Source organism: Candoia aspera, chromosome 4 (genome assembly GCF_035149785.1).
Source record: "Candoia aspera isolate rCanAsp1 chromosome 4, rCanAsp1.hap2, whole genome shotgun sequence".
Classification (NCBI taxonomy): domain Eukaryota; kingdom Metazoa; phylum Chordata; class Lepidosauria; order Squamata; family Boidae; genus Candoia; species Candoia aspera.
The window spans coordinates 105,647,069-105,671,857 of record NC_086156.1 but is presented as its reverse complement, the minus strand read 5'-3'; the positions used below and the strand labels follow the sequence as shown (position 1 = coordinate 105,671,857).

General features: G+C 44.7%; 3 protein-coding genes across 5 annotated transcripts in view; 2 read left to right on the top strand and 1 right to left on the bottom strand.

Moving 5' to 3' along the window:
* Window positions 1-24,789, bottom strand: part of LOC134495821 (protein KHNYN-like) — a 239,956-nt gene that overhangs the window by 211,581 nt on the left and 3,586 nt on the right. For all 3 annotated transcript variants that reach the window (XM_063301478.1, XM_063301480.1, XM_063301481.1), the window contains exons 3-8: window positions 22,407-24,265; window positions 20,016-20,146; window positions 19,409-19,505; window positions 16,214-16,321; window positions 12,761-12,862; window positions 10,577-10,948 (exon numbers count right to left, since the gene is read on the bottom strand). In XM_063301478.1, the coding sequence (XP_063157548.1) occupies window positions 10,624-10,948; window positions 12,761-12,862; window positions 16,214-16,321; window positions 19,409-19,505; window positions 20,016-20,146; window positions 22,407-24,265 (2,622 nt within the window). In that variant the 3' untranslated portion in view covers window positions 10,577-10,623. The remainder of the gene's footprint in view (window positions 1-10,576; window positions 10,949-12,760; window positions 12,863-16,213; window positions 16,322-19,408; window positions 19,506-20,015; window positions 20,147-22,406; window positions 24,266-24,789) is intronic.
* LOC134497438 (arylamine N-acetyltransferase, pineal gland isozyme NAT-10-like) lies at window positions 1,884-3,072 on the top strand. Its single transcript, XM_063303097.1, has one exon. It carries the CDS (start codon window positions 2,148-2,150, stop codon window positions 2,961-2,963), a length of 816 nt encoding a protein of 271 aa, XP_063159167.1. The 5' UTR covers window positions 1,884-2,147; the 3' UTR covers window positions 2,964-3,072.
* On the top strand, window positions 5,428-7,917 carry LOC134495820 (uncharacterized). Its single transcript, XM_063301477.1, has 2 exons — window positions 5,428-5,500; window positions 6,827-7,917. Exons 1-2 carry the CDS (start codon window positions 5,455-5,457, stop codon window positions 7,849-7,851), a joined length of 1,071 nt encoding a protein of 356 aa, XP_063157547.1. The 5' UTR covers window positions 5,428-5,454; the 3' UTR covers window positions 7,852-7,917.

Genomic DNA, 24,789 nt, shown 5'->3' with positions numbered 1-24,789 from the left:
GTGAACACTGACAACAATTATTCAAGTTCCAGTGGTTTTTAATAGGTTTATTCTAACTATGACTGAGTCAAGATCAATCCTCCTGCAACCTACACCCTTTAGATGTGTTGGAGCTGCAAAATTCCTGGAGTATACCAGGTTGGGAAAGACTTACAATATCTAAGCTGTTTCCCTTTGCAGTAGCTCAATTATGTTTCCTTAAAAAAATAGGGGGGAGTCCAACAGTATGAAGGACATTCTTGAACTTGGTGTCTTCTTCTGTCTTCTTCATAGATTATCTTGTCAACTGAGTTAGCTGTATCCCTTTGCCCTCAGAAGGACGCATTCCTGTGCAATGCCCGTACTTAGGTGGAAAGAAGGAATGAGAAACAGAGACACCTGCATAGGATGACCAAAAGCTATGTTAAGAAGCCATGCAAGCAATGAGAACGATTATCCCAGAAGGCAATTACCCAAGGAGACTTAGAACAATCATAATTTGAAAAAGAATCTTCTCCTATTAAAATGAGGTATATGTTAAAGGTAATCATGCAGTATTATCAGATTACCAATGTTGGGTCCATAGGTATCTTACATGTCAAACCTATTAAAAGATATTTCATATATTTCATATGAAATGTGAAAATGACCATGTTGCCTCTTCTCTTTGTAAATATTAAGTCTTTATGGATCTGGAAAGCCTTTTAAGGATCATCAAATCTAGCTAGAAAGATGGAGGAAAAGAGCCACGACAAACTAATCACCACAATAAACTCAAGAGCCAAAATGTTTGGAGATGTCAGGGCCACAGAAATGGAAGTGTATAGTGAAGGCAGTGGCCATGCCAAAGACAAGGAAGGCTCCAGTCCATGAGATTCCAGCCAAAATGATCCACCACTTGGTGAATGCTGGGAGAGATGTCTTCTCTTCTCTCCTAGCACTCCGGTTGTGCAGCACAGCCGAAGCTGGTCTGGGGCCACTTCAATTCTGCCAGAAGTGTTTGGATCAATGTTTCTCAACCTTGGCAACTTTAAGATGTGTGGACTCCAACTCCCAGAATTCCTCAGCCAGCATAGCTTAAAGTTGCTAAAGGTTGAGAAATGCTGGCTTGGACGATTCTAGGAGGAGGATGCTAGGAGGACCAGCCATGTAGAATGACACCACAGAGTCCCAGTCTTTTAAGTTTGGCAGACTCATCTTTGGTTTGCCTTTCTTGTTGACTGCAGTCGTCTCATCTCCCATTGGGCTTCCATAACTGCACTTGGAATGGGGACCTCAAAGAGTTAGAGTTGTCTGTATTTCTTTGCTACCCTCTAGTGGTCATTCCAACTTCTGAAGCCCTACTGGCAACCGCCAGTGCACATTTCACAAGTTTATTACCAGGAGAGCTGAAAACGTCCCAATCTGCTAAGTAAAAAAAGCTGCAAATTCTGTTGTGTGTGAATGGCTGAAGGAGAAGGTGGGGAAAACAAACAGGAAAGTTGTGCGTGTGTGAGAGCAGGGGAGTGTCCGTGAGAGTCTTGGGTCGAGGGAGGGAAGGAAGGCACCCATGTGCACAAACACACAATCAAGTGTTCTTATTGAGAACTAAAGCATCTCAGCTTGATCCTTAATAGTTTAGAGAGCCCTCTATCAGGAGTCAATACACAGCAGAGATAATAGCACCGAACTTGGTTACTCTCTATACTCGTGGGTTAAACTAGGTCAGTCTCCTTCCCTGAAATCTCCCCACAAAACAAGCATTAAAAGCAGAGCATTCCCAAACATTGCATTACCAGACAAGCTCAATGTCCTAAAGTGATCCGAGGTGAGTAAGGGTTAACATACATAAATTACAGAAGGAAGCAAATGGGAGGACCCGACTTTCTTCACTTCCTCTTCCCATCCCCCTGCGTTATGAAACTGCCAGCTGCTGCGTAGGTAGCAAAACTCATAGCAGAAATTCCAAGGTAAACATTTTCTGGAAGAGGGGGTTTTCTGGAAGAGGGGAAGGAAATCAGGCAAGGAGAGGCGGCTTAGAAAGTAGAGTCCCTGGAGCCTCAGCCAAAGTTTACTGCTCCCTTATCCAAGGTGATCAAAGGAGCAGCAAAAGATCTTGGAAAGGGGGAGAGCAGGGATCTTGAATCACTTTCCCACTCGCTTCTTCAAGTTCTTCCACCCAGTCCAAGATGGATGTTGGATGTTACCTCCAACGGATTGGATTCCAAGGTGTCTCCACCTGCCCTTCTTTGGAGACCCTACGGTGCCTCCACCGCTCCCACCTCTTCTCGGTACCGTTTGAGAGCCTCAGCATCCATTGTAAAGAGCCCATCGTTCTGGAGTTGCCCCATTTGTATGAGAAGATTGTTCAAAACCACCAGGGTGGTTTTTGTTGTGAACTGAATGGTCTTTTCCTGTGGTTGTTGCAAGCATTAGGATTTCATACCAAAGTCATAGCTGCACGTGTTTGGAACCGCTTCACAGAGTGTTACGGTCCTCCATTGGACCACTTGGTAATTTTGGTAGACTTGGACGGACACCAGCTTCTGTGCGACGTTGGCTTTGGAGAAGGTTTCCTGGAACCATTAGAGCTGAAGCCAGAGTTGGAACAAGTTCAGGAAGGAGGTATATTTTGGTTGAGCCTGAAAGAAGCTATCTGGGTATTGGAGCGTCGGGAAATTTCTGGAGGGAGGGGCAGGCCCCTCTATAAATTCACCCTGGAGGAGAAGAAACTAGAAGATTTTTCTGACATGTGTCTTTATCACCAGACTTCACCCTGTTCCATCTTCACGTGTAAATCCTTTTGTTCCCTGCACAAAGCAGGTGGTGGACGTCTAACCTATATCGGTCAGCGCCTCATTTTCACCAAGGGAGAGGAACGTACAGAAACGCTCCTGCAGAACTCTGAGATCCCAACTGTTCTGTTCGAGAAATTTGGGGTCAAATTGAAGAGGAACTTTGAACCAAAGGATGAAAAAATCCTGCCACCTCCTCAAAAAGATTAATTGGTGGGGAGAGGGAAGGGTGATCACTCTTCGTTTAGATTGTAATGAAATATGGAATTGGGCAGGTTGCTCTCTTAAGGATTTGTTCCATGCCTATGATTCTGTAACGGTTAAGAGAAACTTCAACTGATTAAGTTTAGTTATCCTGCTGGTTAGCATTGGCATGTTGTAGCAAATATTATTATTTAGATTTCTAAGGAACCCTGCACATGCTTTTGCCTGTATTTGTACACTTATCAATGACTGTTACATTAAAGGTGAACCAAGATACATTGGTGGTCTGTGAGTCTATGCTTTCTTGCACCAGCTTTAAAACAACCTGGGTGTCCTCCCAAACAGTTGACCTACAAACTCCCATCTTCCCCAGAAGCATGGACAAGATACTACTTTGTTTTGTAGGGCAGTTAGGGCCACTCACAGTGGTGATCCACCCTTGAAATTTCTTCTGGTCCTTGGGTTGTCAAATACAAGCTAACATACCAGCTTCCCATTCTTTCTTAGAGCCACATCCACACTAAAGAAACATCTCAAGGAAGTGGATCCTTCCTTCCTTCCTTCCTTCCTTCCTTCCTTCCGCTGCCAAATCTTCTAGACTCATTGCAGTTGACAACAAAACACACATTGTATAGTCTTAACTCTTGCTTCAAGTTAGCTTTGTGTTCTACAAATGTGTATCCTTCTTCGGTAGGAGGAAGATGGTCAAATTAAGGAGCAATGAGGAATAAGACCTCAACTATTTCAACACGAAAACCACCCTTTTCCTTCTCCTACATCTGAACAGGGTTTTATTAATACAGCTACATTAACAGAGGAGTACAGTACTGTAACTTTCACCCAACATTCGTTTTTTGCTTTCTAGGGCTGGAACAGAGAGACAAAAGCTGCTTCTCTATGAAGTTATTAGAAGGGCTGGATGTCCACATTTATTTAAATAAAATAAACTATACTTGAAAGGGGACGCGGTGGCGCTGCGGGTTAAACCGCTGAGCTGTTGATCGGAAGGTCGGCGGTTCGAAACCGCGTGGCGGGGTGAGCTCCCGTTGTTAATCCCAGCTCCTGCTCACCTAGCAGTTCGAAAACATGCAAATGTGAGTAGATCAATAGGTACCGCTTCGGCGGGAAGGTAACGGCGTTCCGAGTTGTCATGCTGGCCACATGACCCGGAAGTGTCTATGACAACACCGGCTCCAAGGCTTAGAAACGGAGATGAGCACCGCCCCCTAGAGTCGGATTCGACTGGACTTTACGTCAAGGGAAACCTTTACCTTTACTATACTTGAAAAGGAGTCTGTATGTCCCCACTATCATCTCTCCCTATCTGGGTTTCCCAGCCTGGACAATTTCCAGATTGAGTGGACTTCAACTCCCAGAATTCCCCAGCCAGCAGGCCCGTGGGTAAATTGCCCAGGTTGGGAGCACACACCTCAGATCAGGGTTCCTCAACCAGGGTTCCGCGAGAGGTCACTGGGGGTTCCCTGGGAGATCATGATTTATTCAAAAAATTATTTCAAATTCCAGCAACTTCACATTAAAGAGGTACATTTCGTTCTTTTAGTTTAAGAACACTGTCAATGCATATATACAGGCCTAGACGTGAAACAAATATAATAATTTTGTAACATCTGGCCTATATCTGAGCCTGAATGTGCAGGGGTTCCCTGAGGCCTGAAAAATATATCAAGGGCTCCTCCAGGGTCAACAGGTTGAGAAAGGCTGCCTTAGACCCAGAATCCTGCTAGAGAGGCCAGTGATACTGGGAGTACAACACCAGCACATCAGAAAGATAAGCTCTAACCCGTTATCCATTTACTAGATTTCTATTTGCAAGCAGTTTTGCTGAGGGAGGAAAAAGAAAGCGTTGGGTAATATAATCGTTGCATCTGAAGTGTCAGTCCCTTTTGACGCCCGAATGCAAACAGGCGGGAAGGAGGAAAGGTAACGACCCCACATTCGGGCCAAAGAGGCGACGCGGCGTATCGGCCTCAGGCGTGCAATAATCTCCGCAAGAAAGGCGGTAGGCAGTTTGATCTAACTCTACCCCGGTTTTCCGGCCAAAAAATAAAAAAAAGGGCGGGGGGTTCGAAGAAGACGCCAAAACGGATTTGAAAACGAGGAGAAAATCTTCGTGCAAACAGCTGCACAGACCGCTCGCAAGTGAGCGCGAGAGTGAGAGACTGTGTGTGTGTAAGGTTTCAAAACCTTAACCTTCGTGCAAACTAGGGATCGGCGTGTGGGTGACGGTCGCCCGTCCGTCCTTGCAAACCGAAAGGCTTCACAACCCGACAGCGACGACTTCCTCGCCCAAGCCAAAGTCCCCACTAGCGCGCAATCTTACGGGCACGCCACAACCACCCCCCCTCTCAGCCGAGCCAAAGGCGGGGGGGCGGGGCGGGGCGGGGCGGGGTGGAGGGGGCCGCCCCCCGCGCCATGGCGAATTGCGACACCCTACCCTCCTCTTCCGCCCCCCTCCCGCTCTTTCCTGCTCGGCCGGATGGCCTCCAGCGCCCGACAGGCCTCCCACCGCCCCCAAGCCGCAGGTGGGTTTTAGGGCCGCTCCTGCGCCCCTTTGCTCTTGTTTTCCATTTTTTCTCCAGCGGCCGCATTCGGTCTCCTCCTGCTGCTCCTTCTCCCCGGAGAGAAGGAGCCACGCTCGAGCGGCGCGCTCGCCTGCCCGTCCCCGGAAGCCGCCGCGGCCCGCTTTTGCGCTGCAGGGCTCCGGATCCCCGCCGCGTCCTCGCGGGCTCGGCGCTGCCGTCGAGCAAGTGAGGGCTTGGCCGGGGCGCCGCCTCCTTTCCTCCCCCTGCGCGATGGCGACCCGCCGCCTCGCCCTCTGTCTCCGGGGCCCAGTTTCTGCCCCGCCGCTCCCTTTCCTGCCAACGGGGCTTATTGAGGCAGGCAAACGCGGTGGATCAGCGGGGCGGGCTTTGCATTTGACAGAAAAAGGCCAGTGTGGCTTCAGTGGGCGAGCGTCCCGTATTGGATGGCCTCCCTCGGGGCACCGAATGCTCCGCCCGCTTGCGACGACTCTGAACCCGGGATTGGCCTAAGAAAAGTGTTGCCCTGATCCAGTGTGGGGAGGAGGGGGAAAGAGAGAGAGAGAAAAACTGGTGAATTCCCGGCCTGAAAATGGGACGGAGGAGGGCGGTGAGCTTTGAATATGTTCATGCTCAGAACTTCGCACAGAAGGATCTGCAGCCCTGATTTGAAAAGAAAAATTAAACCTTTGTGGGGATTAATTTAAGTAGTTTCTACAGCTTTCCCATCAGCTGCAGTCTGCTAGAAGCCCCCTCCCCCCCCCAGAAAATACACCAGATATACACAGGCACACTATAAATATGTCTGTGTTTGTGTGCGCGTGCGCTCTGAATGTTGATAGCCAAACCAAACATTCATAATTAAATAAGCATACAGATTATTTAGTTTATTGATTACTGATCAAACTCAAGACAAAGTCTTAGCTGTTTCCCAACCTTGGCAACTTTGAGACATGTGGACTTCAACTCCCAGAATTCCTCCATGCCATCACCATTGTGATTTCCAAACCAGGGTTTATGCTTAGTGTAATGTATGGGCCCAGGGTGCTGTGGCTTAGTCAACAAATCATGGTTTATATGTGTACCCATTGGGAAGTTCTCCGATTTTACTCAGTCATACTAGCCTCCACCAGCGTGGCCAGTTATAAAGGCTGCAAGGAGACAGAGCAGTGTTTCTCAACCTTAGCAAGTTAAAGATGTGTGGACTTCAACTCCCAGAATTCCCCAGCCAGCCATGAGAAACACTGAGATAGCACGTAAGAGCATAAAGACGACCATACGAGTGTTTGAAGCAGGGCTTTTCATTAAACTATCATTGCTAATCCACAGACTCCTCCATGGCTTCTATTGTTCCCCGGACAGCTTCCCCAGGCACGGGGATCTTCATCACTCGCCACAGTGCTTTTGTGGTCCGCTCAGATTTGGGTTATTTCCTTCAAACTGTCGACTTCTGCTCAGGACAAGATATCAAAGTACAGCCACTCCACCCTGCTTGCCGTGGAAAGGACCACTATGTGGGAGACCCCAGCAGTTCAGCCATCTTTCTCCTCCACGGGGACTCCTTCTGCCAAGTGTCAGACCTGAATTCCGAGCTGCCCTCTGAAGTCTTCCCGTTGCATCCCAGCTGCCGAGGAGGAGACCAGTATGCCTCCTGCGAGGGACACTTTTTCATCTTCTTCCAGTCACGAGGGGTGGTCCTCTCTGTGGCTAATCTGGCCACTGCAGCCTTGATGAAAGAGATCCACCTGGAATCCACCCTTCTCAGTGGGCTATACTATTATGGTGCTGATGCTGCCCGTCTAGTCTGCATCAGGATGGACGAGGAGCAACACCTTTGTGGCACCAGTTTCACCACCACTGCAGGACACAAGGAGTCCTTTGCAATCCACCCAGACGTGGTCTCATTCCTCCCAGGTGGACTGTCCGTTATCCACGGAGCTGCCTTTGGTGAATGGCAATGCCTCAAACTCATCTCCAATGCAACTGACCTGCCTGTGCCCAGTAGCTATGAAATATCCCGCAAGGTTGGCTATTCTAAGTTGGAACTTGGGCTAAAAGCTCATGTCAACAAATCAGTGGATCCAGAGTCCCTGGCAATCTCCCTTCTCCAGCAGCAGTTTGCCCTCCCTGCAATTTATGGAGGGCTGGGGCTGCGGACCGAGCAAGAAGAATGGGAAGAAGTGGCAGAAGAAGAAGAAGCTCTCCGGGTGATCCTGCAACCCAGGCAAAAGCTGTACTGGTGGCATTACTGTCTGGGGTTGGGCAAGAAACCCATCTTGTACTGCCGGTCATTGAAGATCACCCGCAGTCCCTCACCCCCTACGCACATACCTTTGCCACAGGCTGATGCTTGAAGTCAGACTTCAGGATGGAAGCATTTAACAGAGATAGAAAGTAGTAAATAAATGTATATAGATGAACCACCTCTTCTTGTGTCTTTCAGTTCAGTGTTACAGGTGGTCCTCATTGAGTGACCATTCATTCAGCAGCTGTTCAAAGTTACAGCGGTGCTGAACAAGGGGGATTTACAACAGGTCCTCATAGTTGTGGCTGTGCAGCGTCCCCAGGGTCATGTAATCACAATTCGGGAGCTTGGCAACCAGGTGGCAATTACAATGTCACAGCATCCCACAGTCACGTGGTCACCATTTGTGACCTTCACTGATGGCTTCCGTCAACCAAAGTCAATGGGAAAGCGGCAGGTCGTAAATGGCGACAACGGGGTGCTGCGACCGCATGGGATTCGCCTAACGACAGCAACTGAGACTGCCGCAACTGTCATCGTAAGGTGGCATGATCATGTCACATTGCACTTTATGACTGCATTGCTTAGCAATGGAGTTCCTGGTCCCAGTTACCATAGTTAAGTGAGGATTACCTGTATTCCTATTCAGAGAAGGTAAACCTCATAATGCTGGATTTTTCCCATGTAAAAACAGCATGGGTTCCAATTTGGGGGGAGGGATTCACAGGAGGGAGACATGGAAACTCCTGTTGCACCACCAATTTGGTTTTCTCCATCTCAGAGGAGTTTCCATCTTGGAGACTGTTTACATGGTATCTTACGCTGTTACAGTCCTTTTAACGCCTAGCTTTACATCTTTAATGGGATTTATCTGACAATAATCAGCTGATACTTTACTAGCTTCTCAAGCTAAAGAGAGGACAGAAAGTTTTGTAGGGTGCTGTAATAGGGTGAGGCTGTTCAGAAGCTGGCAGCTCCTGTGGGGCTGGCTTATTCAAGTCAAGGCGCACACTCTCCAAAGAAGGCAAATTATTTTGCTATTCAAACAAAATAGAAAAAAATCATCTCCCTAGCACTTAATGATCAACATATAGTAAGAATAAAGATTTCCTCCATTTCCAGAAGGGTAGCAAGTTAATCTTTTACAGCAGAAAGAACATTTCTTAGAGCATCTCAAGGAGACACACCTGTTATCACAAAAGTTTTTGTGAGTTCTAATCCATCAAGTGCATCTGATGAAGTAGACTCACAAAGCCCATGGAATTAAGTCTTCCAGGTGCCACCTCACCCCCAGTGGTCATTATAAGTGCAGCACAGGAGACAGCTGCCTAATGGTAGAGCCGGCTCTGGGAGACACCCCAACTTGGGGAAAAAAACCAATAGCTCTGTAGCAAGAGAAACTACCTTAGGAGTTGCTTGCCGATGTCTCTCTGGATTTGTTCAAAGCAACCAGGAAATGTGCAGAATCCTGTGATCAGCTTGCTTACGTATTGAGGACATGAAAAATGCTTTTGTGGTCATGAGGGTTTTTGCAATCTTCCACGTTTCCAATTTGACAAACACAAGAAGAACCTATCAGAGTGGTTTTCACTCAACATGAGTAAGAAAAGGTAATTCAAGAATGCTTTGACAAAGAGCGGTCATCAAAGAATCAAAGTTAGGAAACAGAAGAACATGGAAACATCAATGATCAATGCTAGCAGCAGCATAACTACTGTGTATTTCTCCACTGCTACACAACTTTGGCTTTCTTCAACCTGGTTCCCTCTAGCAAAACCAGCATACCGTTTGGAGGGCGCTATAAGCACACACCACTTTTTTTCAGAAAACATCAGATTTATTTTTAGCTTTCAAAAAAATAGTTCATTACTGGGGGAAAAGTGCATTTTTTTCTCTCCTAGAAAAGTCTATAATTTTAAGTATTTTTTTAAAAAATTATTATTTATAAGAGACTGTGTGTCACAATTGAGCACCCCAAATTTGCTTAATTTCAGGAGGGAACCTTAAAAATCTCTGCATAAAATTGATTTTGGTACAATACTGAAAGATATAAAATAGGATTTGTAAAATTGGTGGTCGAGGCTCAGCTTTCTCCAAACTGGTTGACATAGGAGAAACAATTCCCATCACCCTTTGACTAGCAAGATTAGTAACTGCACCTGAAGATACTGAATATATCTAGAGGGTGCCACCTTGAGGAAAGCTACTCTAGAAGTACAAAGCAGCTTTTTATCAGGCCAGACACCTAGTCTACAATGCTGTTTAATATTAAACTGGAATCCATTAATTCCACAAACTGGAACATGCTGAGAGAGTACGCAAGGGTGTGTCCTCTCACTAAACCTAAAATAGAGGTTCTGTCTAAGCATCTCTACTCTTAAAGTAAAATCCTATAAAATTCGTGACTTTTATCTCAGAAACCTTGGGGATTGGTTAATATAGAGCCAAGATGGATGCTGGGAATTGAAGTTTTAGAGTGAGAAATCCTGTAAGAATTTCTCTCATAGCAGAGGACTATGGATACTGATCAATTTATTCAGAGTAATTCCATCACAAGGTATTTGGTTCTGTCATACTTCAGGTTGGCCATATTGCATGTAGGGGCATAGCCCTAAGAGTTATGTTCCTGCAAGCAACTTCACATTTCTGCAATGGAGAGAGCTTTGACTACTGAAGACATTCTGATCCAAAAATTAGATACCTCTGATGTTAAGAGAACAGGAAAAAAAAAACAGTGCAGTCTTCAGGACTGAAGCATCTTCTGCATTGTCACTGGTGCAACAAAAGATCATGCCAACCATTTTAAGTTCAATACAAGTCGACTGTATTAGAGCATCTCCTTTTGGGGGCAGAACAGAGAGGGAATCATCCACTGGCTGGCTCAGAAAGTAAAGCTGAGAATAACCTCTGAAAGCTTGTTAAGGTCTTGGCAGCAAGGTTCTCTGATGAGCACAAAGTCCACTTTTCTGTCTTGTCCCTCAAAAATCTCCAAAAGCTTGCTCCTCAGCCACTCAGTCTCTTCTGTAGAGCGAAATTTCTCCTCCGCAACGGGGCTGTCTTGCCGACCTCTCCTGTGGTCCCCAGGTGAGCCGGCAGGAGGTCTCCTGTCCCGGAGTTGAAGGACCTCTGTCTGCGAGACAGGGCGTGCTGGTGTGGATACAGGGGCTGGGTGGCCACTAAAGGAGTGACAATCAGAACTCTTGACTCTGCAATGGGAAGCAAAGCAGAAAAATTCAAATCCTGCCCTGGTTTTGTAAGAGACAGGATGAGCGATCTTTGCCATCAGTTTCTCCGCCAGAAGTATCAAATCAATTTGTTTATTTTCACAGAGCAAGATAAATCAGTGGGGTTTCTGCGCCATTCGGGATATGTCAGAGTAATCTAAGTGGGACGTAGGCTTGCTTGCTAACTGCAAAAAGTCAGCAGAAAGAGCCTGAGATACTTTAGGCAGCACAGGGGAAAGGGGTCTGAAATGACTGCCATGTGCACGACAAAAAATAAATGCATGGTAGCAGAAAATTAACTTAGCAGGAGCTGCACGAAGAACATGTCCTGATTGGTCCACTGTCAGTCCTGGGTCAAGGGTTTCTCCACAACTGTGAGGTCCCTCACAAGAAAGCAACTGAAAGTTCTAGCTATCCATGGTTGCCACACAGATGGTACAGAGCAGCCTGTGTTGTATGCAAAGCTGACCTACAGCTGTCTGAGTGTGGACCCACCCCTGGCGGCCTCTGCTGCTTCCCATGGTGCTGTTGATATCCTGAGCACTGGTTCCATGCTTCTGCCCAGCTACAAACTCTACAAGATGGAAGATTGAACTCAACTGGGCCAAGAGCAAGTGGTGCTCCCTCCAGATGTGTTTCCTGTCCAACAACACTACTCTGCCCCTTCATCTCATTAACTACAACTGCCAGAAATAGCAGCTCGTTCTTCATGCAGTTGGCTTTTCTTGGGCTACTGGTTCTTGGCGAAGCAGTTCATGGGATCAAGCCCCGCCTACGTTTTCAGGTTCTCCTTCACAGCAATGAAGGAGAGGGTTTTCATAAAACTTATTCTCAATTAACATTCTTCATAAATAATAGAACAACCGGATGCCAGGGAAGTGGACTCTCCTTTCTCCTGTAATGGAACCCAGGTTTTTGGATTGAGCAATAGTTGGAATGTGAGATACAAAGGAATGACAACCATTGGTTGTGGTAACTAAAAATCCATGCTCTTCCCAGTTCTGGCCACAAGATGGAACTCTGCCACTATTCATTACTGCAGCATTCCACAGCCACAAGTCCTCCTCTTTGGTTGGACCTGGAAGTCTAGAAATTGTAATTTCAACAGAACTAGAAAAGGGGGAAAGGTGGCAATTGGAAAATGTCTGGCAGTCCCCACATGTCTTGCCACCCTGCTATTCCAAATCCACTTCTCACCACCAGGCCATATTCTTTAGAGTTAGAAACATCCATCACAGTAGCAACTGATAGCAGCCTATGGCTAACCCTGAGTGAGACTCAGAAGCTAAGCAGAGTTAGGCCTGGTTAATGCTTGGATTGGGAGGGCGGATGTTATGTTGCAGAGGGACTGCTGACTCATGATTGACTGCATACCATTTTACCGGACACCCCAAGGTTGCAGAATGTTGGAAGTCAAAACTTGTCCTTGAAGAAAGCAATAGCAAGCCACTTCCTTATGGTTGTCAAAGAAACCATATAAACCTAACCATGAGGTTACTAGGAGTCAGCTCAAAGGAAACTTTACCCTTAGCCACAGCCAGTGGCAGACTTGGCACTCATGTGGAGGACCAGTGGGAAACCCTAGGGTTGAAGGCTAGACTGTGAAGTTGGAACGGAAACCAAGAGAATCTACTTCCACATTGTTGTCAGGAAAGGTGCAAAGCCCCCAAGAGTTAAGCTTGACTCAGAAAGAGGCTACTTCATTTCCATCAATTTACAGGATGTCGTTTTTTAAATCTAAAGCTATCCTGGCCAGAGTAACTCAAGTGATTGAAGTTCATCAGAGATAGTTACCTCGTTTTTTTCTTCAGGAAGTCTGCCAAGGTAGGGCCACTTCGCCCCAAGGGGTCATCCGGAACCATAAATATATTCCCCACGAACGTGTACTGCAACAGGCTGCACAACAGAAAACCAGACACAGGGTTCACGCATTTTGCAAAGCCACAGTCTGTTTAGCAAACTCAAATGGGTCGGATCCACAGATTGTGCCAGGCCACAAATGACAGCTTGCAAGCCACTCAACACACTAAGCCCCAGAGAAGCAAACTAGCTTGGACTTCCTGCAATACGCAAATCCAGTCAGAGGGTTAAGAAAGATTACCCACAAGACTTTTTCCAAGGATTTAGCTGAGGTGTCAGCCTAGCACTTCCAGTGGCCTCCTGAATGCGGCCATTTTAGGAGCAACCCAAACAACTAGCACTTCCAATACAGATTCAAGGGAAGCCAATTTTCACAGACTCCTCAGCACCCCAAGATCAAATCCTAAAATTTAGTAACTGAATTTCAGCAACACAATTTATCTGCTTTATATTTAAAATTCAGGGGGCGCTGAGAGTGGTGGTAGGGTCATTCCTACCCCACAAAGGCCTACTGTAGTTGGAGCTCTTTGTTTGGCCTCTTTTTCTCCCTGAAACCGAGTAACTGCTCTCATCCCTATCCTTAACACCCACAAACCACTGAAAAACAGACCCCAAGGGGCTAATTCTGGGAAGGGAGAGCTGGGTGTGTCAGAAGAAACATACAAGTCGACTAAAGTGGAAAGGAGGTACTTAAGAAGTGTGAGGGGTAAAACAAGGTCAAGAATGACTGAGTGCGGAATAATATGGATTGAATGCAGGTAGTCCTCAGTTAACCACCACTCATTGAGCGACCGTTTGAAGTTACAAAGACGCTGAACAAGTGGTTACAACCGGTCCTCGAACTTCCGACCATCCCAGCACCCCCACAGTCACATGATCACAATCTGGGCGCTTGGCAACCAGTTTCCACTTATGACGGTTGCAGTGTCCCACAATCACATGATCACCATTTGCAACCTTCCCTGCCGGCTTCCCACAAGCAAAGACAGCGGGGAAGCCAGCAGGGAAAGTTGCAAGTCACTCTGGTAAGTCTCTCCCACCTGGCAGCAGCCACCCCCAGCCCTGTCACACTCACGCCACACCAGACACCTGTGCACCGTCGCGCGCCCTCCCACACCCAGCAGCAGCCACTTACCTACCTGCCAGCCTGCTTACAAGTCACCTGGAACTTGCAACTTCCTGCCAGCTTCCCCATTGACTTTGATTGTGGAAAGCCAGCAGGAAGTTGCGAGGAGGTCCTTGCTTAACGACCCACAATCCTCACCTAACAACAGCCAACGACTGCCGAGATTGCAGTCGCTAAGTGATACAGTCATGTGACATCACACTTTACAACCGCATCGCTTAGCCATGGAAATTCCAGTCCCAATTACCGTTGTTAACTGAGGACTACCTGTACAAAGGTGAGTTAACTGGCATGAAGGAAGTACATGGAGTTACTTTGATCAAAGAGAGCATTAGTAAGGATTAAATCAGGAAAGAAATACAGAACAATGAAGAGGCTGACAGGAAGGGAAAGACTAAGAACAGCCTGGCTGGCTGTGGAAAAGATCCTCAAAAAGAGAAGAGTAATTTAAAGAATAAAAGGCAACATATGAAGGGGTGCACTTAGTGGAAGCAAGGATGATTTGTGAGGATAGAATGATATGGAAAGGTATGCTGAATGGTTTGGGTTTAAACTAGCTACATTTCCTTTTCTTTTTTAAAAATTACACTTAATTTCTCATTCCTTCACTGTGCTTTGCATAATGTTGCTTACTCCAAAAGGGAACAGTGTGATGGTTGCATATACACCTGTGTCAATGTGTTTCAGAATTAGAGGGGTTTAAAGATAGAACATGAGTAGCTGGCCTCCCAATTTAAACCTTCAGCCCTCTGCAAGGTGAAAATGTTTGGCTCTGTCCCTTCCAATGACACCATCATGTCCCCAAATGGCCTCCAGCAGCCGATGAAAGCCACCTGAGCCCTCAAACACAGCTGAGGTAAGGAAAGAACATTTCCCATCTGTAGGCATTGTTTACAGAAGAAGAAACTGAGATCCATCTGTGGAGGGAGGAATTTCCCAAAGAATTGCTGTGGAAAAACTATGGCACTGTGGTTATTAATAAATAAACAGGCTCTTCTGAAACTCTACCATTTCAGACTAGGCCTCAACAGCAGGGGCTACATAACTGAATAACATCCTATAGAAATAATCATCAGAAGCTGGGTAAAAGGAAAGCCTTGCAGTGGCCCACACGAGCCTTCCTTTCCTCTGTTTTCTCCCCTGGGACTTTAAGGCAGCCTGAAGAACATTGCACCACACCTGGTTACCAATTATAGAAGGAAAGTTCTGGGAGCACCAGAGTGTGGGTGTGTAGGTAGGTTTGTGTTGTGTGGGAAAGTTTAGAGCCAAGGGAACAGGGCAGCTCTCAGCTCAGCAGGTTTGGACTTCAGCAAACCAGCAGCAGGCAAGCTGAAGGGGGAAGCGGAGCCCAGCAGCTTCACCACTCCAGCAGAAACGCTGAGGAGCACCAGCCAGCCACCGGTAAAGCCCCTTCCTTTTCCCACCCCAGCACAGACTGAGAAACCGCAAAGCCAACAATTCAGCAGCAGTCCAAAACAGCAGCTGACAGCAACAGAAGCCAACTTGAAGGTGGCTAAATGGTGGCTAAAGACTTTGGTGTAAGCTCAAGCAACAAAGAAGAACAGACTGTTTAGGAATAATATATACACATAGGTGTAGACATAGATGTTAGGATAGGTATAGGGTAATACAGTGTAGGCTTAGAAATAAGTGGTAAGGTAGGAAATAATTAAGTTTGTTAATTGTCCCTCTTTTGGGGGAGATGGGTGGTAGCAAAATTTGAATAATAATAATAATAAATAAATGTTTTCTTAATAAAAGCCTCTCAGGGGAAATACAGGGAAGATAAAACAGTCTGTCTGTTGCTGGTCTGTACCACTTCCCAAAAGAACCTCCTCCCAAGCTGGGAAATTTCAAATGTTGAGATAAAGTTCATCTGGAACTGTCCTTCCTGACTGCCTAGCTTTCAACTGGTGGCATATTAATTGGTGTTATATGTGGAATAGCATTCAAATGTGTAATTTCCCTCAGAGTACACCAGTTGGTGCAGTCCCAGGGGACTGTATCAGATGTTGTCTTCTGGGTTGCCTGTGCCTGAAACTTGACTCTCTGGGACAAATCTTCACCCTCCATGACTCACCCAAGCCGTGTATATCGATCGGCAATTAAAATCCCTGACAGGAAGAAGTCCAGGTCTCACCCTATTTCTCCCCACCTCATTCAAGACAGTAAACCCAGCACCATCTGGAAGGTTCTTTTAAAAAGACTGCCTGTTCCTCTACCCCACTGCAGTCCCCACCAATTCAAGAATCCAATTTCACCTCTCTTTAATGATCTTGATCCACCTCTTTGACTCTTTGGCTAGGTCCCGGAACTGGTCATTGGTGACAATAACACCATTGGTCTGTTCTGCTAGTTTCAGCATCATTCTGAAGTCCAATGAAAGACATGTAAAAGAAGAGCCAATAGAGAAATTAATTAGGATATTTTTACCTTCTCTGTTTCAAGGTTTTCAAACTTCCTTTGAGGAAAGGTTCATATCAGATGCTTGGCATATTGCAAAGGATCTGAAAGGGCAAAGGTCTTGTCTACAAAGCACATTTGTCTCTTGTTTGCAACCATACCAGCAACAGAGGATATCTCCTATCTTTTAGGAGAACTGGTTTGTCATTATTGATCCATGAGTTACTGAGATAGCCATGATGTTTGCAACAACCACCTAGGATTTCTCTGGAATCCCAGCTGAAAGAACAGTAGGGCAGTTATGCCATTTGCTATTCTTTTCATACCAGGCTGGTATATCATCTAGAGTTTGGGAGAGTCCAAGGATCAAATCCTTACTTAATCATAAAGCCTACAGACCTTTGACCAGTCTCAGTTGTTGAATTTACACATCATGGTTAGCTGGGGGTAGATCTCCAAATATTGCTGAACTATAATTTCCAGTGTCCAACAGGGAAAGATGCTAGGCGTTGTCATTCAGCACCTGCTGGAATATCCAAGATTGCTTACCTTTACACTAAGCAATGGTTTTTTGAAGTTGAACAGTGAGTACAACATGCTCAAACAAACCAAGCAAACCACATTAAAGCTTAGCAAGATAGCTCAGCCACAGACAGACACAAGTTCTCTTCCTACTTCTTTTCAGAGACCTCTAGAGTGGGAAGGGGCCACTAAGGCCATTGAATTCAACCTCTTGTTCTCTGCAAGATTCCAAATTAAAGCACCTATTTCTAGGATTATTGTGAGGCAACAGGGGCATAAAATCATTCTAAATAAACTTGGGTATTTAGCTGCAGTAAATTTTGTTGTCTGTTCTAACGGCCACAATAGGTTTTTGTTCCTTAGTATGACGATGACTTTGACTCCAAAATAAAACTTGCATTGTGTGTCTAATTGGTTGGCAGAATCATTTCCTGCTTCTGTTCTATGACTAGGCCTCATGTGACCTGAAAAAAATGATGCCACTTGAAACTGGGAAAGCCCTGGGGGAAATCCCATCCAGGTTCATGTAACAGGAATACAAAGGATGACTTCATAAACATCCACCAGTCTGCTCAGCTTGTGTGAATGCTGAAATAAAACTGGGTGATTCACAGAGAAGAACAACAAAAAAAAGCTCTCTCTACACATTCACCTTAATCTCCCCAAATTAGGCTACAAGCAATGATATTTCATGCTGAAAAAGGGAATTTGGAATATTCTAATTGTGGAACAAATATCTAAGATCCCATACTTTTCTCCCAAGCTTGCTCCTTTGTCTGGTTTTTTTTTTTTTTTTTTTGTCTTAAGGGTATAAGCACAAGTGAAATAACTGATTTTGATTCTTGCTATTAATCAAATAACGTGTTTTAAAATTCCCACAGCAAACAGGCAGCAGGCTACAACTGCTTCCATAGTATGCAACAGGAACATAGGTGTAATGTACACACAAACATGCACTTTTATCCTATCTACTTTTCTGTTTGTAAGATGGAGGAATGACCCCCTTCAGGTGGCCATTCTTCCTTAATGCAGAAGGAATTAATAATGCAGAAACAGGCATATCTTATGTGTGCCCCTATGTTAAAATTCCTCATCTGTACTAATCTAAGTGTTGATCTCGACTGATAAATGCCCTTTATTTGAGTTTATGGATACATGAGCTGCAGTAGATCAGTAGCTTTCTCCGAAGCCACCTTTCTGAATTTGCCTCCACCTCTAATCCATTGTTCTGCATTTGCCATCTTGCATCTAAGAGTGTTAATAAAAACAAAATGCTTACTAGAGGATTCATTTCAAAACATCAAAGTGTGTTTTAACTTCAGATCGATTGCTTTAACTCAGTTGTACATTTAACTGATTAATTCACTGGTAAACGGACAATTGAAGCAATCTTGGACAAGCCAACTCAGAGGGGCTTACTTTTGAATAAACTTGCCTAGGATAAAAAAAAAATTAAGGTGTCTCTGAGCTTCACTGCCTTCCATGTCTTTGATGGCAATCCAGGGCATTTTGTATAGAAACAAAATTCCAGGGAACTTAATGAGTTTGAAGCCATGCCTAAGGTCACCTTGTCAGAAATTAGAAGACTGAGACTGAATTGTTTTGAGTAAGTAAGAGCAACCAGAGAATACCCCTAGCTAACATTGGTCTGGGGAACATTTCTGCCTTTTGAGCCTTTTCAAGAAACAAGGGTCTGATACTGTGAGTGTTCATTTCTACCCCAACTTCAGCAATTGTCCCATACAAATTCCCACAGTGGAGGAATGGATGGTGAAATTGATGGAATTGGCACAGAAAGCAAAACGGACAGCACTGATAAAAGAAAATACTGTGACTGGATTTGTTTCTACTTGGAAACCGCTTTTGGACTTTGTTTGTAACTGGAAAAAATTAAGTTTTGATTCTAGGGTTTGATGATGAAAGTAGTAGTTTTTTATAGAAATAATGTTAGATAAAGTTTAATTAAGAGTAAGTGATAAAGTTACCATATATGCATTTACATTTGCATTGGAGAAGGTCGGAAGTCACTTTTCATTTACCTTTTCTTGCTATTCCTGCACGTTTTTGTTTTTTCTTTTAGTTCTTTATTCAAGCTTTTCTGTATTTTTCATTTTAATTGTATTCTGAAACTTTAATAAAGTTCTTTAAAAAAAAAAAAAACAACTTCAACAACTTTAATTGTCCCAAGAGGGATTCTCAAGATAGCCTACACAATCTTGGGCATGCGGTCTGGAAGAATGAGAAGAAGTGGATTTTGAAAACTATCTAATAATTTAAAAAATGAACAACGTGTTGAATATTTTGCAATCCTAAGGGTGGTGGGGCAGCACTTTCAGGGTGTTGTTTCCCCTCCAAACAGAATTATTCTATACCCACTCCCAGGTGCAGTGATTTCTATGTTCCTTTGCTGGCTGTACCCTCTCTAGCAAGTTGAATTACCAGGCAGAATTAGTTAAACAAGCAACATCCAACCTCTGTAGGCACAGAAAACATGTACTGCTTTTAGTAACTATTCCAACAATTGAGCTCACCTGTCATCATACGGGACGATGCCTTTCCCATCGATTTTTCGTGATGGCGTAAGGGAGAGGATGCTGAGGTTGTGAAGCTCAGTCAAAAAGTGCCGCTCTGTGATTGGGGAAGGGATGGGAAAGCAGGAAAAAATTCAGTGGCCAAAATACACTGTAGCTCAACACAACTGTGTTCCCTTTGAAGGAAGTTCCGCTGGGTATCAACGGGATGTATCCCTAAATTAATTCACAAAGGATTACAGCTAGAGAAATGAGCTCATTCAAGGCATAAATGTGCTTGAAATAAAAGAAACTGGAGGAAACAGTCCACATTGCAACCAATCAGTGAGGAACTATTTTTAATATATTTACTAGAAAAGCCAGGCTAGGAACATCCAGTTTCCCTCTCCCTGGATTTTCAGAATGGTAGAATGCCTCTATTTAGATGATGCTGCTACAAGTCCTCCATACAATATTTAAAAACCAGTGTCCCTGTTCTTATTCATTTGCAGATACATAGATCCAATATGTTTTCACCAATTATGATTGATTAAAATTCCAGCAGTGAATCAGCCGAAAGAGCTACAGGGGTTCGCTGAAAAAAAAAAAAAAGGCAAGAACTTCCCACCTCTCACATTAGAATCTTCTTCCATTCGAAAAGCAGGCACCAAGACGTTCACTTCGCGGTGCCCTCGGTCCCAGAAATGTTGCACAGCTAGGGCAATTCCTCGGCATGAGAAGAACTGGTTCAGACCATGCCTGAGAAGACAAAAGGTGGAACTTAGATCTACAAAAAAGTCACATCAAATTTATTGTTACAATCGAAGAGCCAATGAAGTCACTCCATGGGACACCCTCCAAATGACAGCACTTGGGAGGGGAAGAGACAGTGGGAACAGGAAGGATTTCATTAAAAAGGTTGAGGCAATTAGCACAAATGCATGTATTAGAGAACGAATGGCCCAAAGTTGGAACAATTCTATGCTTGTTATCCTTCTCCCAGATTACCCATAACATAATGTACATGGTGGTTAGATTATTATTATTGCTGTTCACATCTTCAAACTAAGCTAGTCTCAACAGACATTCACTCTAGATTAGCCTCAAGATATAAGGTACAGTATATAAAAAGGATATAATTAGCTAAGATATAAGGTTACTCTGGCGCATACATTCCTCCAGATTTTCTTTTTTTGGCAAGTGAGCTGACCTCATCTCATTAGCAGTGACAACAGTTTACTCATCAACTAAGCTACCCAGATTAATCACAATGTTCTTTGTTAAAGCATGTTTTAAAATTACACTTTGAAAATGCATTGAAGTTGCATGATTACAAAGGAACATGATTAACTCAGGTCAGAATTAGGGTAAATCTACTTCTAAATTTGGCCCAAGGGAACAGAAAACCTGGCCAGAAAGGAGAAATGGGATAGAGAAGTCCTACTGCTTGTCCCATTGAGGTCTCTCAGGGAGTTCAGACATGGTCAGATCTTTAGAGATATGCCTCATTATGTTGTATGCAAACTCTAGAAGCTGCATGCCTCCTCTTTCTTCCTAGGTTAGATGAAAAGTGTTGGCCCATCTCAGTTCAGACCTTGTCTTGAATGGAGACCAGGGTTGGAAGCATCAAAGCTAGGTGAAAAGGCCGAGACAAGGAATGTGGGAACCAGCAATTTCCATGCTAGAGAGAACCACCACATGTAACATTACTGAAAGGTTCAGCTGGTTCAGAATGCAGCAATGCAAGAGTTATGGGCATGACGTGGCATATGAAACTGTTTCACAAGCTTTCAGGTACAATTCAAGGTGTTGGTTATCACCCACAAAGCTGAACATGGCCTAGGACCTGGTTATTTGAGGGACTATCTCCTGGTCTGTAACATCAGAGTTGGCATGCACCATGTCCCATCCATTAAACAATATCAACTGATGGGAAGCATGTCTTCTCTGCCACAGAACCGCAGCCTTGAAGACCTGGGTCTTTCCCCAGACTTGGATGGATTGGGGACTCCCTTCATGAGGGGCTGTTATGTCTATTCCATCAGTATGACCATCTTCCTTTTCTATTGTCTGATGTCCTTCTATTGCTTTGGGTTTCAATTTGGACACTGCCCAGAGCTGTTCAGAAGTTGGGCATCTTTAGAAAGATGAAAAATGAAATGAAATGAAATGAAAAATAAAAATATGGTGCAGGCTATCTGTCAACATCAGCTCTAGTTTAAATGGAGCCAGAGTTCTATCTACCTGGATTCTTACCAGACTGTCCACCTGTTTATGAATTTGGACCACAGGTACACTCTTTACAAGGTATAAAAATGTTGCAAGTTCAGGAAATGTCACATCTTAGTTATGGGATGAAGAAGCATGTGAGAATTTCTGCCACCACCTCACACAATGACATCAGGGTAACTCAAAGGAAGGCAGGAGTTAGCCCACAGGATTTGCCAACCAACAGAGTCAAGTAGCCTTCAGATCAGAAGATGGAACAGCGTTGAGCAGAATTAGCTCCAGCATGAGACAGACAGGCACTGCCAGAAGCCCAGTATGAAACAGCCTCCTGCCCTAATAGCATTTCCATTTTCTGTCTGTCCAGTCAGTGACAGAAAAACTAATTTGTTGGGTTCTGCTTCATTCTGGTTAAGGGGACCAGAGACAAGGGGATTAAACCTCTGTCAGTTCCTCTAATGATGTTCCATGCTTTAAAAGATGAAACAATAAAAAAGGGAGATGGTATTCCAGTAAATTGGCATTCCCTAATCCTTTGGTGGGGGTTCCAGCTGTGAATACTGAAACTTTCTGCCTTCAGTGGCATTTCAAAATTGCTTATTGACATGTTTGAAGAATATTCTGAAAACTGTGTATGATTTGGTGATTTTATGCAGAGCACTGGACAGTCTTAGTGGCCAGCACTCTACCTCCCTTAGGACATCTGCAGAAGAATGGAATGGAATATGGATGGAGGGCTGTGGGGATAAAAACTGGATTGGACCCAGGCTTCCTTCCCCAAACCCAAACTCACATCATGGCCACATTGCTACCATCAATGATGATCATCCGCAAATTCTTCTTCCCGGGTGTGTTGGCCAACTTGAGCTTGAACTCAGTCTGGAGAGACTCCTCAAAGCGCTGAGCTCCAGTTACTGTAGAAACAGAACCCTGGTGAAGAGCTTCCATGCTGGTGCTTTCTGTTGACTGGGTGCCCTCAGAATCCAATTCAGAGAACAGAAAATTAGCACTAGGAGAAGTATTAGGAAACAAAGCAGAAACTCCAGGATTACTTGCTGAAACATGGACACCCTTATGATTCGAAAGTCCACCATTCCACCTTGCCTCTGGATAAGTCCTCTGCTGAGAAGATTCCCCATGATTCAAGGTAGTTGCCATCTGGATGCCAAGCTGGACTCCATGTTCTGGCTTTGTTGTTGAAACCCCTATTGCACTCTCCCCTTCATCTTGGTGTTCCCCTTCCTCATTGAGCTGCCTTAGGAGACCTGCCAATGGCGCTCCTGTTTGTATTTCTGTGGGGATCTTGCTGGGTGAGTGGCCACAACTGACCACTGCTGTTTTGATCAGTTCCCTGAAATAATTGTCTTCATCATGAGTTTCTTCCAGTGTCAGCGCAGAGAGACCTCTCCCTCCAGGCTCTTTCTGGGAGGGGGAGATGTCTTCTTTTTGAGACAAGCCTGCCTCTATCATCTGGACCCTGTCCAAGATGGTTGAAGGGGCTTCCTGAACTCCACCCTCCAATAGTATCTTCTTGACCACATGCTCCTCATAGCCCATGGTTTTAAAGAAGTTTAGCCTCATTTTGAACTCTTTTTCAGTCCACGATGACAGCAAAATGTCAGATGATGCCTCCTCCTCACTGGTTTCCTCAGGCAAACTAATGGGGCTCAATTCCCTTGCCCAAAGGGTATTCTTTCCTTCTGTTTGATGATTCTCCAAACATTCTGTGACGCCTGTGTATTCAGGTAGAATCTGAGTCTTAGAGGTAGCTGGGATTGGTTTAGGGGAACTTTTGGGAAGCCCAGAGTTCTTAGTGAGCATTGCCTCAAGCCAATGCTGAGGACCATTCAAGTCAGACAGACGCTCCTGAGGTTTAGTGTGCAATTTGGCCTCATCGGAACTTCTTGAAAAGTCAACCCGTGGCACATGAAGATGCTTTTGGTCTTGAGACTTTGCACCCACATTAGGCAAGTCATTCCTAGCATCCCAAGGCCTAGATGAGTATGGTGGTTGCATCAAGTCTTCAGCTTTGTGAAGGGATTCTTGTGGCCTGGAAAAGCTCACAGGCAAGTCAGGGCTGGAATCCCTGGTTCTATTCTGTCCTTGGACTCGACTAAGCTCCGCAGGTATGCCAAAGACCTCTTGAGGCCCATTTGGAGACCCAGGTCTGCCACTATTCACAGCGCTGGTTTCCCACAACAGTGAACAGTCCTTTCCAAAACCAGACAGTGTCCAGTAACCATTCCTTGCCCCTTGCTCTGTGGCTGCTTCCTGCATCTCCTTGACCAAACTGAGCAATTCCTCTTTGACCGAGGTGGGCAGGATCAAAAGATCCATGGCATGCTTGTCATCGTAGGTCTCCACCAACTCCCGGAAGGCCCGCTTGACCTGAGCTTCCTGTTCTTCTGGCAGCTTGGGGTTCTTCTGGTGTTTTCCCACAAATTCCTGGATCCGGCTCTGAGCCATGACAAAAGCTTCTGCCAACCCTGAGATCAACAGGGTGCCCGGGTGGAGAACAGTAAGGTTAGCAGACGTCCCTTGGATGAGGCAGTCCAGAAATAAACCATGGGCACCTAAGAAGATGCACTGCATGTCTTTAGGATACTGTATTTCCTCCTGAAGCTCTGGGGCACAAAGACCTTTGATGTATTCCTGGAAAATACAGCACAAGAACATGCAATATTGTCATGCTACATATGTGAAACAGGACAGCTTCTGATAGCAAGTTACATCTTTTTCCAATGCAATTAAAAAAAAAAAAAAAAACATTCCCTTTCTGGAAACAGGCAATCATTCATAAGCAGGGACAATATGAGTTACGATGGGCCAGTTCTGCACTTTGGGATCATAAGCACATGTGGAAGCAACATACATGCATTATTCCTTGGGCTTGCTCAAAATTGGCATAGTCACAGTCCACAGCAGTTCACTATTTTTCTTCCATTTTGAATAATGCAATTAAATATATCATTATTATTATATTTTTATTATATATATATGGGTGTGTGTATATATATATATAATATATGTAATTATATATATTATATGTCATGCCTTAATGTATTTAATAGATAATAACAATAGTTTCCCAGCCAAGCTTTGAATCTATTCATGCGTATCATTTCAACTACTTCAAATAAGCAACAGTTCACTTAAAGTATTTTTGGCAATTAAAC

What these genes read in the sequence shown, in the direction of transcription:
- LOC134497438 (XM_063303097.1), top strand. Translation starts at nt 2,148, where the DNA reads ATGGATGTTGGATGTTACCTCCAACGGATTGGATTCCAAGGTGTCTCC.
- LOC134495820 (XM_063301477.1), top strand. Translation starts at nt 5,455, where the DNA reads ATGGCCTCCAGCGCCCGACAGGCCTCCCACCGCCCCCAAGCCGCAG. An exon ending in CCACCGCCCCCAAGCCGCAG is followed by an intron (nt 5,501 to 6,826) that starts GTGGGTTTTAGG and finishes GCTAATCCACAG; the next exon opens with ACTCCTCCATGGCTTCTATT.